This window comes from Nelusetta ayraudi, unplaced genomic scaffold (assembly GCF_046127955.1).
Source record: "Nelusetta ayraudi isolate G7.1 ecotype Tasmania unplaced genomic scaffold, CSIRO-AGI_Nayr_v1 ptg000003l, whole genome shotgun sequence".
In the NCBI taxonomy this organism is placed as follows: Eukaryota; Metazoa; Chordata; class Actinopteri; order Tetraodontiformes; family Monacanthidae; genus Nelusetta; species Nelusetta ayraudi.
The window spans coordinates 180,062-193,184 of record NW_027466053.1 but is presented as its reverse complement, the minus strand read 5'-3'; the positions used below and the strand labels follow the sequence as shown (position 1 = coordinate 193,184).

At 47.1% G+C, this 13,123-nt stretch overlaps 1 protein-coding gene across 2 annotated transcripts in view; it reads left to right on the top strand.

The window, feature by feature from the left end:
* Positions 1–13,123, top strand: part of aplp1 (amyloid beta (A4) precursor-like protein 1) — a 31,317-nt gene that overhangs the window by 14,948 nt on the left and 3,246 nt on the right. The window contains exons 2-16 of one of the 2 annotated variants that reach the window (XM_076026119.1): positions 4,493–4,672; positions 6,196–6,325; positions 7,658–7,770; positions 8,173–8,366; positions 9,054–9,376; positions 9,989–10,116; positions 10,328–10,402; positions 10,480–10,638; positions 10,723–10,851; positions 11,620–11,719; positions 11,820–11,987; positions 12,191–12,211; positions 12,305–12,372; positions 12,473–12,538; positions 12,626–12,766. In XM_076026119.1, coding sequence (XP_075882234.1) covers positions 4,493–4,672; positions 6,196–6,325; positions 7,658–7,770; positions 8,173–8,366; positions 9,054–9,376; positions 9,989–10,116; positions 10,328–10,402; positions 10,480–10,638; positions 10,723–10,851; positions 11,620–11,719; positions 11,820–11,987; positions 12,191–12,211; positions 12,305–12,372; positions 12,473–12,538; positions 12,626–12,766 — 1,995 coding nt within the window. Of the gene's footprint in view, positions 1–4,492; positions 4,673–6,195; positions 6,326–7,657; positions 7,771–8,172; positions 8,367–9,053; positions 9,377–9,988; positions 10,117–10,327; positions 10,403–10,479; positions 10,639–10,722; positions 10,852–11,619; positions 11,720–11,819; positions 11,988–12,190; positions 12,212–12,304; positions 12,373–12,472; positions 12,539–12,622; positions 12,767–13,123 lie in introns of both variants that reach the window. The other variant, XM_076026110.1, reaches the window with a different exon arrangement.

Below are 13,123 nucleotides of genomic sequence, written 5' to 3'. Positions count from 1 at the left end.
TCTTTGATTACTTGTAAAAAATATTCCATCTCCTCCTCCATCGTGATGGATGTTTAAATGCGGGGAAAAAAGTGTTTCCATGACACTTTTGCAATATACTGTACCTCTATATGGATACGTGTGGAAAAACCACCTCACGAAAGCGTCAAAACCTTCCAGTTTCTAATTGCCATATTTAGGTTTTGCGCAATTCTAGGGGTGATAGAAATGCAGCTGGTGACAACGGAATCTCAGACTGAGTCACATTACTGGCTCATGAAAATGGAATTTTTGTAAACACGGCACATCACGGAATTAACAGTCACTTGACTGAAGTTCTAATTTTGGAAGAAAGAGCAGCGTTCATCAGGGGAGACAGTCCCAGCAGGCCAGCGGCACAGTGCTGTCGTTGTTAGCGCCGTTGCCTCCAGGCAATAACGACCCTGGGAGGAAATTTCTCTGTGCAAGTTTGCATATTCCCTCTGCCAAATCCCCGAGTCTGCGTGGGTTTCTTCCCGGTGCTCCAGTTTTCCCCGACAATTATGACAATCCCCGTGTTTGGTTGATTTCCAGTCAGTGCCCTCAACCAAATGCACTGATAAAGATCTGGACCGACCCCACAGGCGCTGCACTGCAGCAGCTTCATCGGAAGAGGCTCGAATGCTCGGTCCAGCAAAGTATCTGTTCCTTCTGTCTTTATTTTTAAAACACAAAATGGTTCCTCGAAACTAGTAAAAAAAAAAGAATGAACTTCAAAATCCTGAGAAAATCAGATATATAAATTAAAGGAGCATTTCCTCTCTCAGCAAGGTCACTGATTAGTATTCCTGCGCATCAAAAAAGTGACACTAGAGCATCCTGGGAAGTGAACAGAGAGTTTTGCGTGGACACATTTTTTTCGGTTGGAAATGTAGGTACTTGTAGAGGCCATTTGTACGCCAAAGTGTCTCATCAGGGGGCTTATTCCCTGATGTGAAAAACAAGGATAAACACAGTGTTGTGCACACTCTCAAATGGCAAAATTAGCATAAAATTATCATCTATCATTTGTAGGGGGGGAATAAAATGGTGTCTGAGGATGAAAGAAAAGTATTTTCAAGGACCCGATAACTGTATGTACGCTATTGCTCCGGCGATTAAAAGCGAAGCTGATGTTGATTGACCGACTGCTGCCGCATTTTACAGCAGACATAAATATTGCGCTGGCTACTTCCCGGCCTGGCCTCAGTTTGATCTTTGATCTGTCCTTGGGACTGAAGAATGGTGGGCCTAACCCAGTTAAACATCTAAAAGCCGCATAAATCAGGATCATAAACATGATCAAATATAGCGAAAGGAGAAAAAACCTCTTGTTCTTTGGAAGTCGCCAACGTTGACTGAAATGAAATCCAGTGTCTGTCATCGTGTTCACATAAGAGTGCAGTCGTGCGTTTTTCAGTTGCTGCAGCATTGTGTTCTTTTTTTCCAAAATCGCTGCGCAGTTTTTTTTTTTTTTAATTATTTGACCGAGAAAAAAGGCGCAGTGATGACAAAAAAGACCCAGAAGGTGTTTGTTCAGTTCTGCCGTTGCTGCAACAAGACAGCGTCAGAGAACAAAGCAACACCTTCTATGGACATTCAAGCAGCCGAGAGGGTCCAGAAGAAGCCGGGCCTACCACTGCGGTTTATGTAACATGGCTGTTTACAGTTGCTGCATTCATGCAGAGAGACGTCCAGCAAAGTGGGTCAGAAACAAGCAGGTGTCCCGCTGCCATTAAATATGATGCGAAAGTCACTCTTTGCGTGTCTCTTCGTGAGAAATGCGTCTCTAGCCAGTCAGTGAACTCCCAGTAGGTGGGAAAAGTCATTTGGTTGCTTTCTGTGATGTCACAAAGGGTAGTGATAACTCTCCCAGGGTTGTGACAAAACCCAAGTATTTGATTTGTTTTTGTCTTCACTTCTAAAACTGTGGAAAGTGTGATGAAGCATCAGGTTTTGGCAGAAAGCCAAAGGAACCTTGATGATGTCACAAAGGGCACGACTACCTCACTGATACCACTCCTGGGCAAAGTTGTGTTCTGATAAACACCTTATAGTTCTTGGATCTTCCACCTTCCAGGTTTTGTTGAAGAACCAACAAAAGCACTCATTTTAGCAGAAAGCTCATTTAATTTTTTAAGGAGGCTGTAAACAGAGGGCTAAATATGCCTCTTTTTTTTTTTTTTTTGTTCTGCAGTTCTGTCAAGGATTTCGGATCAGTCAGGCTGCTCCACAGCAGTCCGGGGATCAAAAGGCAAACAAAAATTGAAAACAAGGCCCATCACGAGCAGAACTGTGGAGCTCTGAGCCGACTTTCTTATTGAGTTTATCACGAGGAGATCTAATCTGGCTGCGCTCACATCGGCCTGGAGATAGGAGGCTGGAGGTCAGAGCCGGAGCTCCTGATGGACTGCTATTGATTGGAGGGGGCGACGTGGCGATACAGTTGCAGTTGCTCAGCATTGATTTTCTGCAAGTGCAGTAGTGGAGAGAGCCGGAGCAGGAGGGGCTGCCAGGTTATCTTCTCAAATATCCGGAAGTTTGTTTCTGCTTTATTTATTTATCCATTTATTTATTTATTTATTTATTTATTTTACCCCTCTCCACTGTGACACTGACCTTCCCCGAGTCCGGAGATATATCACGTTAGACATGAGCTCAGCAAGGCCCCAGCAGACACACTGTTTCAGCAGCTGCAGCAGCATTTTTCTCCTGCTTATCGGACAGTACGGCCGACCAATTAGACGCTGCTGCTGCGCTCAGTCGATAACATCACCTCGGTGGAGGAGCGCGTCGCCTGGAAGTGAAGTTGAACGCACATCTGCAGGCTCATAGAAACCCTGATCGTCCTGAGGATACCGTGTTTTTCAAGCTTTTCTCAGTTTGTATTGCAAAACGTTCCAAATTTTAATATTAGAAGCGCCTGCAAAATGAATTTATTGATACACTGTATGTTTAATAATAATTAGTGCTACAGTGGTTTTCAGCTACAGTCTTTTTAAAACTTTTCTGAACTGTAATTTATGCATTAGCTTCAGAAATTATTATTAAATTATTATTGCTTAAAGCTCCTTGAAAGCACATTTCACAAGGAAAATATGCTGGCTGATGATCCTCAGACAATATGAAAAGCAAACCAGGAAATGACTCTTCACAAGGAAGGGACAAGGGACAAAAGGGGCTCCCCTATGTAATAATAAAAATAAAAAAATAAAAAAGCGGTGGTGGGATGGTGAAAAACAGTCAGCAGTAATGAAAAGCAGATCTGTAATTTGTAAGAAAAGGAGAAAAAATGTGCCCAGACATTCAGAAGCACAGCCTCCCTCTGAGTGATTCTAATGCACAGACGGCTCAGGGCTTATCATATTTATTGTACACTTATTCAAAGGGCCTTTTTTTCAATATATATTTATTTTATGCTGAATGAATTTTAATTAAAACTTCAAACACTCGCGCTCCAGTCGGCCAGAGCGGGGCTTCCCTTTGATTCACCCCCCTCACCCTCCCCACCTCTCCTCCTCCTCCTCCTCCACCTCCTCCCCCTCCCCGTTTCTTCCCTTTGGGCATCTTGCGCCTAATTGGCTCGGCTTGCGTGTCGTCAGTGGGTCCGTCTCTGTCCGTCAGTGCGGATGAAAGGATGTCAGCGGTGCATAGGTGGCCGCCAGGGTGCTGGCTGCCCTTCCTGATGAGCCTCAGGATTTTGGATGGGGGGGGGGGGGGATTTGGGGATCGCAATTTACTTCACGTCCGTCTAACAAGCTCACGTCAAGAGTCTGAGAGCTCACGTGTCCTCAGTAAACAGCGGCACCGGTCGGATGCCTCCGTCGCACTTTTCTCACGACCCTGGAGGAAATTGTTTGGTTTGCTCTGTCACCTCCACCTCCGGGTGCTGTTTTTAGAGCTGCTTCCCCACCTCCCCCTCCGCCTCCCTTCCTCTCCTCGGCCTCTCTGCCGCTGTGTGTTAAATGTTGTGAAGTGAAGTAGCCCATCGCTCAATGAGCTTGTATTAACACCTGACTCCCGGCTCCTCGCTTACCGTTTGTTCCTGGCCGCGGGGGGTCCCCGGGGCCGGGGCCCCCGGCCGGAGGCTTCATATATGGCCCGATCGATAAGAGACAGCAACCCAGCAGGCTGCCGCCGGTGGAGGGGGGACCTTTCCCGTCACTTGCCCGCGGAACGGTCTCTGACTTTGGGAGTGTCAGTAGCGTTTGCGTGACAGTTTTTCGCAAAATAAAAGCAATAAGAATATCAACAAAGAACAATTGCTATTTGCATGTTTTTCCCTTGAACGGTGTGAAGCACATAAGCCGGTGTTTTGGTAGGTGAATGATCCCATGATGGTGATCAGCCGCAAACATACCAATGGGAAGCTTTGAGTTTCAGTTTTCACGCTTTTATCCTTCTTCCTGTCTCACTTTTCAGCCTGTCACACAGTTTTACACTTCATTTTGTAAGCAGCAACCCCTCACCCTCCTCTCCTCACTCTGCTCTCCAGGCTCTGTCCATGACCGAGGTGAACGGACCGAGCTCCCAGGTGGCCGAGCCTCAGATCGCCATCTTCTGCGGCCGTCAGATGCTGCACATGAACCTTCAGACCGGCCAGTGGGAGCCGGACCCTCAGGGCCGCCAGGGCTGCTACAAAGAAGCCAGTGAAATCCTGTCCTACTGTCAGGAGGTAGGAGGCCGTCCTGAGCCACGAGATGAGACACATGACGACACGATCAATACTGCTAATAGCAACGGTTCACCCCACAAAAAAAAACTTGACATTTGACCCTTAACCTGACTTTGCCTCATCGTTACAGGAGGCTCTGGTGACATTTTCTAATCTATGAAATCATCCTGGAGCTTCCCAGGCCGAAGGATTTACAATCAAGCATTTGCCATGTACAGCAAAAGAAACCTAGAACAGAAGAAGACAAAATGTCTCCATACCACTTATGTGGTATCATTTGAATATTTATTTTACTCTTAAATGCAATGTTAACTCTTCATGTGAGTGGCATCATGTTAGCCACAACCAGACCAGCAAGAATGCGACTCTCGTCCCCATTTCTTCCTTGAAGTGGATATTTATATATCCATATATATATAAATTTATATATATATGAATATATGACATTGCTGTTTTGATTCAGGTTGGATGGCTTCTCTTACAACACTTCGATGAAATAACAGGAGCAGCCTATGTTGGGTTTTTCTGCTGTTGCTTCGATATTAGTTGAAAGCTACCGTAGGCGTCCATCGGGTGGAATTCTCTCTGCCCATGATACCCGAAAACAGTTTTGTAGATCAGAAAATGTCCCCATTTGCAAAGTGGTGAGTTTTAATATGGGGTGAACTCTGACCGTAATGTACGCCATTGCCTAGCTTTTTTTTCCACAGGACTGCTGCACGAGATGAAGATGTGCGCAAATCACAATTTTATTGTTCTCCTTTTCTCTAATATGTCTGACACCTCTGTGGATCTATATATTTCACCATATATAGTGAAGTGATGGCGGCCGTCCTCGGAATATTTCTATATATTCTCTCGAGCCGCCATCCGTTTTTCTCTCCTCCCGTTACCTGTCACGTGTGCTCTCATTAGCCGCTAATGCAAAGTGATCAATGGCCCAGCCAGTTTCCGCTCACTCCTCCTCAGCCCAGTGCCAACAGAGGCACTTGGCCGAAGGAAAGGAAACCAAGCGCCACCTGCAGGCCGGAGGAGATATCCCTGCGCTGGCAGCAGCCGGCCGCCAGAATCAACTGTAATGCGATTAGCTGGCTGTCGTGTATCCGTGATGGGTTTTTTACACAAAAGCCATTACAGTGGTGAAGAAAGCATTTTGGTGCGCATTCAGACCAGGCCAGCTGCATTAATTCCCTCCTATTAATCCTCATTTGTGTCTGTGTGAAATTCCCAAATCCAATGTGGAATCGGTGGAGGATGAGGACGTTCATTTCCATGTGCGGATGAACTCGTCTTGCCTGACCGAAATGTCGTCAGGCAGTTACTTGGCATGGTTGTCTCCCTGGTCGCTCTTCTCTCAGTTCAACCTTCCCTCCCGTCCCTGAACCTGCTCTCTAATGGAACTCTCCCTCTCCCTCTGCTCCTCTCCTGTCTCTGTCCGTCCACCATTTCCTGTTTTGTTATTTTATTTTGTTTTGTTTTGTGTCGGGTGCCTCTGCCCTCTCTGCATGCCCCTGCACACCCAGATGTACCCGACACTCGCCATCTCCCACATAGAGGAATCAAAAAGACCCGCCACCATCCACTCCTGGTGCAAGAAAGGCTTGGGCCGCTGCCAGACTCACCCTCTCATCGTCCTACCCTACCGCTGTCTAGGTGAGAGCAACCTTCAGTCCACAGTCATGAAGAAAAAAAAAAGAGAGATTTTCTGAAATCATTTCTTCCATTATTAATTCTGCTGTATTAAGTTATATAGTATAATTTGTTTCGGGGATTTAGATCAAAACATTGAGACCACTAAATGTGAAACAGCAGCCAACCAGCACAAGATGTGGGTAATGATTCCTTTTCTTTTAGTTTAATAAACAAACAGCCAAGAAAAAAAATCCTTAAATGCCACACTGTATTATTTCAGAGCTTGACAATGAACTATCGCACCCGAGTTAGGATAAAGCTGTTACGTAATATCCATTTTCTTAAATGAGGGAGATGGACAATGTTGCTTTGCCAGAGCAGGCAAATAAATATATCCACTGGTATTTCTCAGAAGCAAGAGCCAACAAGATCTGATATTATTATTTCGAGTTAGAAATTTAGTCAAATTTTGATTCTGTCATACTAATGGGAAAAGAAACAGGCAGTGGTTCACATGGGCGTCGTGACGCCTACTGGCCAACAGGGGGGCTGGTAGACCAGGAACAAATGATTGAGTTAGTGAAATGATAAGAACAGGCAGTGACTCAACTTGAATGCGCGTTATGATTAAGAAAGCTCAGTGTCTTGGCACTGGCTGCGTCTTGTTTGATTTGTACTGTACATGCAGCTGTGTGGGTGAAAACCTTCCCTGATGCAGAAGCGTGTAATAACTGCACCGTAGGAGGAGCTGAAAGCGGTGAACAATAATATTTCAGACTTTATCACGAAGTCATTTGCATTCAGGGCCCGTTTTTTCGACATAGTGACACATCTATCTGACACGTCTGGTCTATAATTCTCTTGTTTTGCAACTCACTACCATAGACGGCTAATCAAAAAACCTTTTGAACGCGATAGTTACCCACACAAACCATCTTGTTCTGACAACGGCTGCAAATCAGTAGCGGTAACTTTGCACATTAACTTCACGCGGAGCTCATTATTAAAATAAGGTCCGTGCCGTGAAATTCAAACACATACATACTATGCCACAGAAAAATATCGTCCTTGCCAGCTTTGTGTTTACGTTCTTCCTACTTCCCAGGATCTGTATCAGCCCCAAAGTTCTAACGTCGCTGCCCCCTTACTCACTTCTCCTACTACACAAATTTACCCTCACACCTGGCATTAATTCCACATCAAAAACGTAACAGGATCTGGTCGTCAGCTGCTCCTCGTTGAATGCTCTTTGCGAGCGACACTCGTGGTTCTGACTGTACTTCCCAAAGTTTTCATCCCTAAAATGCTTTCGAAAGCTAAAGTAGGACGACCTTCTCTTCCATCCCGCTGCAGAGGGCGAGTACGTGAGCGAGGCCCTGCTGGTGCCCGACCGCTGCCGTTTCCTCCACAAGGAGCAGATGGACACCTGCAAGAGCTACGTGTACTGGCACAACATCGCTAAGGAGGTGAGGACAAAGTCAGGGGTCGGGAGTCGGCGGAATAAAGGGTAGTTGGTGTGGGAGCGCTGGTTCCCCGGTTCCAATATCCAACCAGTGGCCTCGACCAAAAGCTCCAGCGGCCATAGAGCAGAACTTTCCACACACTCCTTGATCAGCTCCACTTGGCGACAGTTTCACTTGCACTCTGAAATTCTGGCCCCAGTGCACACCTCCCTGAAGTGTCTGGTGCACAGCAGATGGTGTCAAGCTGTAACACTTCTTCATATCACTTACAACTCCTTTTTTGCACCAGTAGATGAAAGGTTCGATAAAAGACAAGGAGGTTGTCCGAGCAAAATTCTTTATAACTTGATTAAATTAAAAAAAAAACGTCCCATGGTGGTTTCTCTCATCTTGTTCTATTTTCAGGAATGTGCTGAGGACAATCTGGAGCTCCACAGCTACGGGATGCTGCTGCCCTGCAAAGACCGTTTCAGGGGCGTGGAGTACGTGTGCTGCCCAGGCCGGGGAGGCTCCAGCGGGAAGGGCGAGGCGGAGGACCGGGACGTCCCCGCCGCACAGCAGCCGCTCACTTCCCAGAGCAGCGGAAAACTCAGCTCTGGGTAAGATGATTCAACTCGGGGGCGCCACCTTCAGACGCGACCCTGATAACACAGCGTTGGCAACTTGACCTCTGACTCGTGTTGTAGCACTCCAGATTGGCCTTGGTCTCAAGACCACTTTTTAAGGGTCTCGGTGTGGTCTTGGACTCTGAGGCATTTTTACTTGGTCTTGTTTCAGTCTCGGACTGGACGGACTCTGGAATTTTTGATCCAGACCGGTCAGGACTCGGCCAACACTACAATGACACGATAATAACGGAAAAGAATCCAGCTGCTCCTGTTTTACGCTCTGTTGGTGACACCCAGAGTGACACCCTGCCCCCTTATTCCTAGTTCATTTATTTTTTTGAATTTTATGAAGTTTATGATGTTTTTTGGAAAATGGTTCAAAATAGTTGGCAAAGCAGCAAAATGTTAAAGAAAATGATTCACAGATACCTTGCTGAAAAAAGATGTTGCTGTTCCATTTAGAGGCAAACTTGAATTTAAAAAAGATGCTGGTCATTTCTTTCTGTTCTGTTGTTATTTTTCTTTGACATATAAAGTCTTGGTTTTGGTCTTGGTCTCTAACCCCAAATGTCTTGGTCTTATATTGATCTCGACACCCTCTAGTCTTGATAATGTCTTGGTCTCAGTTGTTGCGGTCTTGACTACCACACTACCTCTGACGTCTTTGGACTTTCACAGCATCAAGGTGACAGCCCCCACACCCAGCCCAGCCCCCGACCCCGACGTGGACGAGGCCGACATGGAGGAGGAGGACGACGAGGTGGTGGAAGAAGAGGAGGAGGAAGAGGAGGAGGAAGAAGCAGGGGACGTGGACGAGGAGGAGGTGGTAGACGTGGACGAGGAGGAGGAGGAAGAGGAGGTGGTGGCGGTGAAAGATCCGGAGGAGTACGAGGACCCCATGGACTCGGGGCCGGACCAGACGCCCGAGTACCTGGACTCCTTCGACTTCGAGAAAAGCCACAAACCCACGGCGTCCACGCCTCTGATGAGGGGCGACAGATGTAAGGGCTAAGAGTTATGGTCTTACAAACCGTAAACCTGCCACACACACCAACTGAGATACAAACCCGCATGAAAAGGGCAGCAGTAGCACTCGGTCTCACGAGGTGTGAACAGCTACACTGGTGGTCTGCATTCACGCCTCCTGCACGCAACTGACCACACACACACAATACACACACACACAACACACTCAGAGGCTATCTTTCAGTGCACGACTCACAGCAGGTGCTAGTTCATAGGAAATTCAACAGTTTTTACTAAAAATGGCAGAGTAGGAGAAAGTGCAGACAGACTCTGTTTCAAAAGGATCTACAATGCAAAGCATCTACAATTTGGATAAGATGATGAAATCGGCCGCACAAGTCAAGAGTGTTGCGATAAAAAAAACGCTGTCATTTCCTGCTCGTTAATTCGTGTACTTTTATTTAAGCCACTATCAGTTACGGCCTTTTTCCAGGTACAGCATAACATTAACCTAAACTGGCTTCAAAAATGAAAATCCACTTTTGTTATCCTTTTCCTTTTCAATCAAATTTTTCAGTAACTCGGGGTGAGACTTCATAGTTACTTCATAGCTGCTCTTTCTTTGTCTTTTTTTTTTGTCAACCCAGTGACCACCTCGCGGCCCACCGACGGCGTAGACGTATACTTCGAGAAGCCGGTGGACGACACGGAGCACGCCAACTTCTTGCGCGCCAAAACCGACCTGGAGGAGCGACGCATGAAGAGCATCAACGAGGTGACTTTCAAAGAGCCGTAATGCAGGTGGCACCTCAGACGCCTGGGTCATCAGTGTGGGGGAAGAGTCCAATGTCGGATCTCCGCAGACACACACAGTGTTCACAGAGCCTGGTCAACATGCAAAAATGATCTCACGGTGCCTTTTTTTTAAACAGCTTTTTGAGAAATCAGGGTCAGCGTTTCATATTGGCAGCATCTCTCTTCCACAGATCATGAAGGAATGGGCGGAGGCTGACAACCAGTCAAAGACTCTTCCCAAGGTGGAGCGACAGGCCCTGAATGAGGTAATCACACGCCGGGATTTTTTTTTTTTTTTTTTTTTTTCTCCGCCGTTGCTCAACCTGCGCTTGTCCTCCACCAGCACTTCCAGTCTGTGCTGCAGACGCTGGAGGAGCAGGTGGCCGGCGAGAGGCAGAGGCTGGTGGAGACCCACCTGGTCAGGGTGGAGGCCATCCTCAACAACAACCGCCGTCTGGCCCTGGAGAACTACCTGACCGCCGTGCAGTCGGACCCTCCTCAGGTAGGTTGTTTATCTCTACGGGGTCCTGCAGCAGCGGGATTCATTCAGCAACTCTCTGACGCTCTGACCGACTGTGTCCTGCAGCCGGAGCGCGTGCTGCAGGCCCTGAAGAGATACATGGCCGCCGAGCAGAAGGACCGCAGACACACACTCAGGCACTACCAGCACATCGTGGCCGTCGACCCCCAGAAGGCTGAGCAGATGAAATTCCAGGTGTGTGTGTGTGTGTGTGTGTGTGTGTGTGTGTGTGTGTCTGTTGAGCTGTTGCAGAAAGCCTGTTCAAGAATTCACAGTGTTCATTGTGAGTCCCACATTATGCAGAATTCTCTTTACAAAGGCTTTGGTAACAAATTTCTGTTTCTCCCTTAGTTTTCCAGTGCATGTACACCACCAGTCAAAAGTTTGGAGACATGTTTCTGAATTCATGCTTTTTCTTACATTTTCATGACTATTTACATTGTCGATTGTCGCTCATACATATGGAATATGTATGCAACAAAAAAAAGTGTGAAATAACTCAAACAAGTTTTATATTTTAGATGATCTAGACGAGCCACCCTTCATATAAAATATATTTAACATAACATATTTAGGTATTTAACATTTCTGTCTTTTGCCACATTAATCCACATATCTTGCTCCTAAATTTGATGTCTTCGGTATGTATCTGCAGTGTAGAGAGCAGTCAAACTTTTGACTGGTAGTGTACGTCATCCCTCTGTGATGTCACAAAGGGCCTGCTACCTGTTCAAGAGTGAAAACTACTAGTGTTGGAACACCTGGCAGCCACTTTGTGGAACCAAAACAAATATACTACCCCCCAAATGAAAATCTGTTGATTTAAATCACACCGAGATAACCTCAGTAATTACCTGAGCTGCCATTCATTTTTTTCAATTAATCCTAACAGGCAAGCATGACATCATGCCTTCATCGCATTTTAAGTAGCCCAACCCAAACTGTCTGTGATCATCCCTGCAGGTGTACACGCATCTGCACGTGATCGAGGAGCGGATGAACCAGAGCCTGGCGCTGCTCTACAAAGACCCTTTCCTGGCCGAGGAGCTGCGCGACGACATCCGTGAGCTAAACCGACGCAACCCGACGTCTCGTTGAAGTCGTTCCCGGCTGATGACTTATCTCCTAATCCCCGCCTCCCCCTTCCCCCTCACCCCATGCAGAGGAGCTGGTCAAAGCGGAGAGAGGAGACATCAGCGAGCTCATGACCACGTCCTTCTCTGAGACCCGCACCACCGAGGAGCTGCTGCCGGCCGAGAGCGAGGAGGTGAAGGACGACGAGGAGGAAGAGGAGGCCGCCTTCCAGAACAGGCCTTACCCTCCCCGCATTGGTACGCAGAGAATGTTGTTTATGTGTGCACTCTTCCGATTGGGCAGTGACGCCGCTCTATGAACAACATATGAATCAAAAGTCGCATTAAAATTCGCATCAGCTGACTGGTTTTACGTATGTGACAAACTCAACGTGGCCTCTTTAGCAGCCAGTGAGGGATGAACCAGCTAATCAAACTTTTCTCTTGTTTGTTCCCCAAAGACCCGCCGTCCAACAAGAAAGGTGAGCTGCTACTATTGGCTGCTTTGGAGTAGACTGAATACCTTTCATTTTACGTCCCTGTGTTCTGACCCGTTGCTTTCCCTCCATCGCCAGTCTTGTCTGTGGATGAATACGACTACACCACATCTGAAAGAGGCCCCACTTATGAGTATGAGGAAAAGGTTGGTCATCAAAGGCTGCACACTCTACAACTGAAAGGTGTGGATCTCAGAATCTGACGTGGTCTGTCTCATTTCTCGTTCTTATCCGTCGCCCCCTTAGATCAACACGTCTCTGGAGCTGAAGCAGGTGGTGAACAAGCCGGCGGAGATCGAGAGAGATGAGCTGGTAGGACGTCAACACGAGCTGCGGTTGCTTTCCAGGAAGCCCATTCTCCGGCGGCCTTAACGCTCACGTCTCCTCTGTCCACAGCAGCCCGACGCCCTGGAGACGTTCAACAGAGGCGCCATGGTGGGGCTGCTGGTGGTGGCCGTGGCCATCGCCATGGTGATGGTCATCAGCCTGCTGCTGGTCCGCAGGAAGCCGTACGGCACTATCAGCCACGGCATCGTAGAGGTGCGCAAGACTAACGCCGCCATACATCACTTCCTGTTGCTGCCGGCTGGGGAGATTTCACTTTCAGATTTAGTGCACAAACCAACTCACTAACTCACTCTCACAGTGGGGAACCCATTAAAGAACCATTTGCAACTTTTAAAGGGATCTATTGGCGTAAGATTGAATGAAACATAAAAATGCTGGTTTTCACTTAAGATAAACCCACAAAAATGAGATAACTGTGGTCTTCATCTACTTATCCCAAGCACTGATTTCCATGGAGACTAGTAACCATGCCAGAGGATGTATAGAATAGAACAGAATCAAATGCCTTCATTTACCCCACATTGGGGAACATTACATAATAACAGCAAC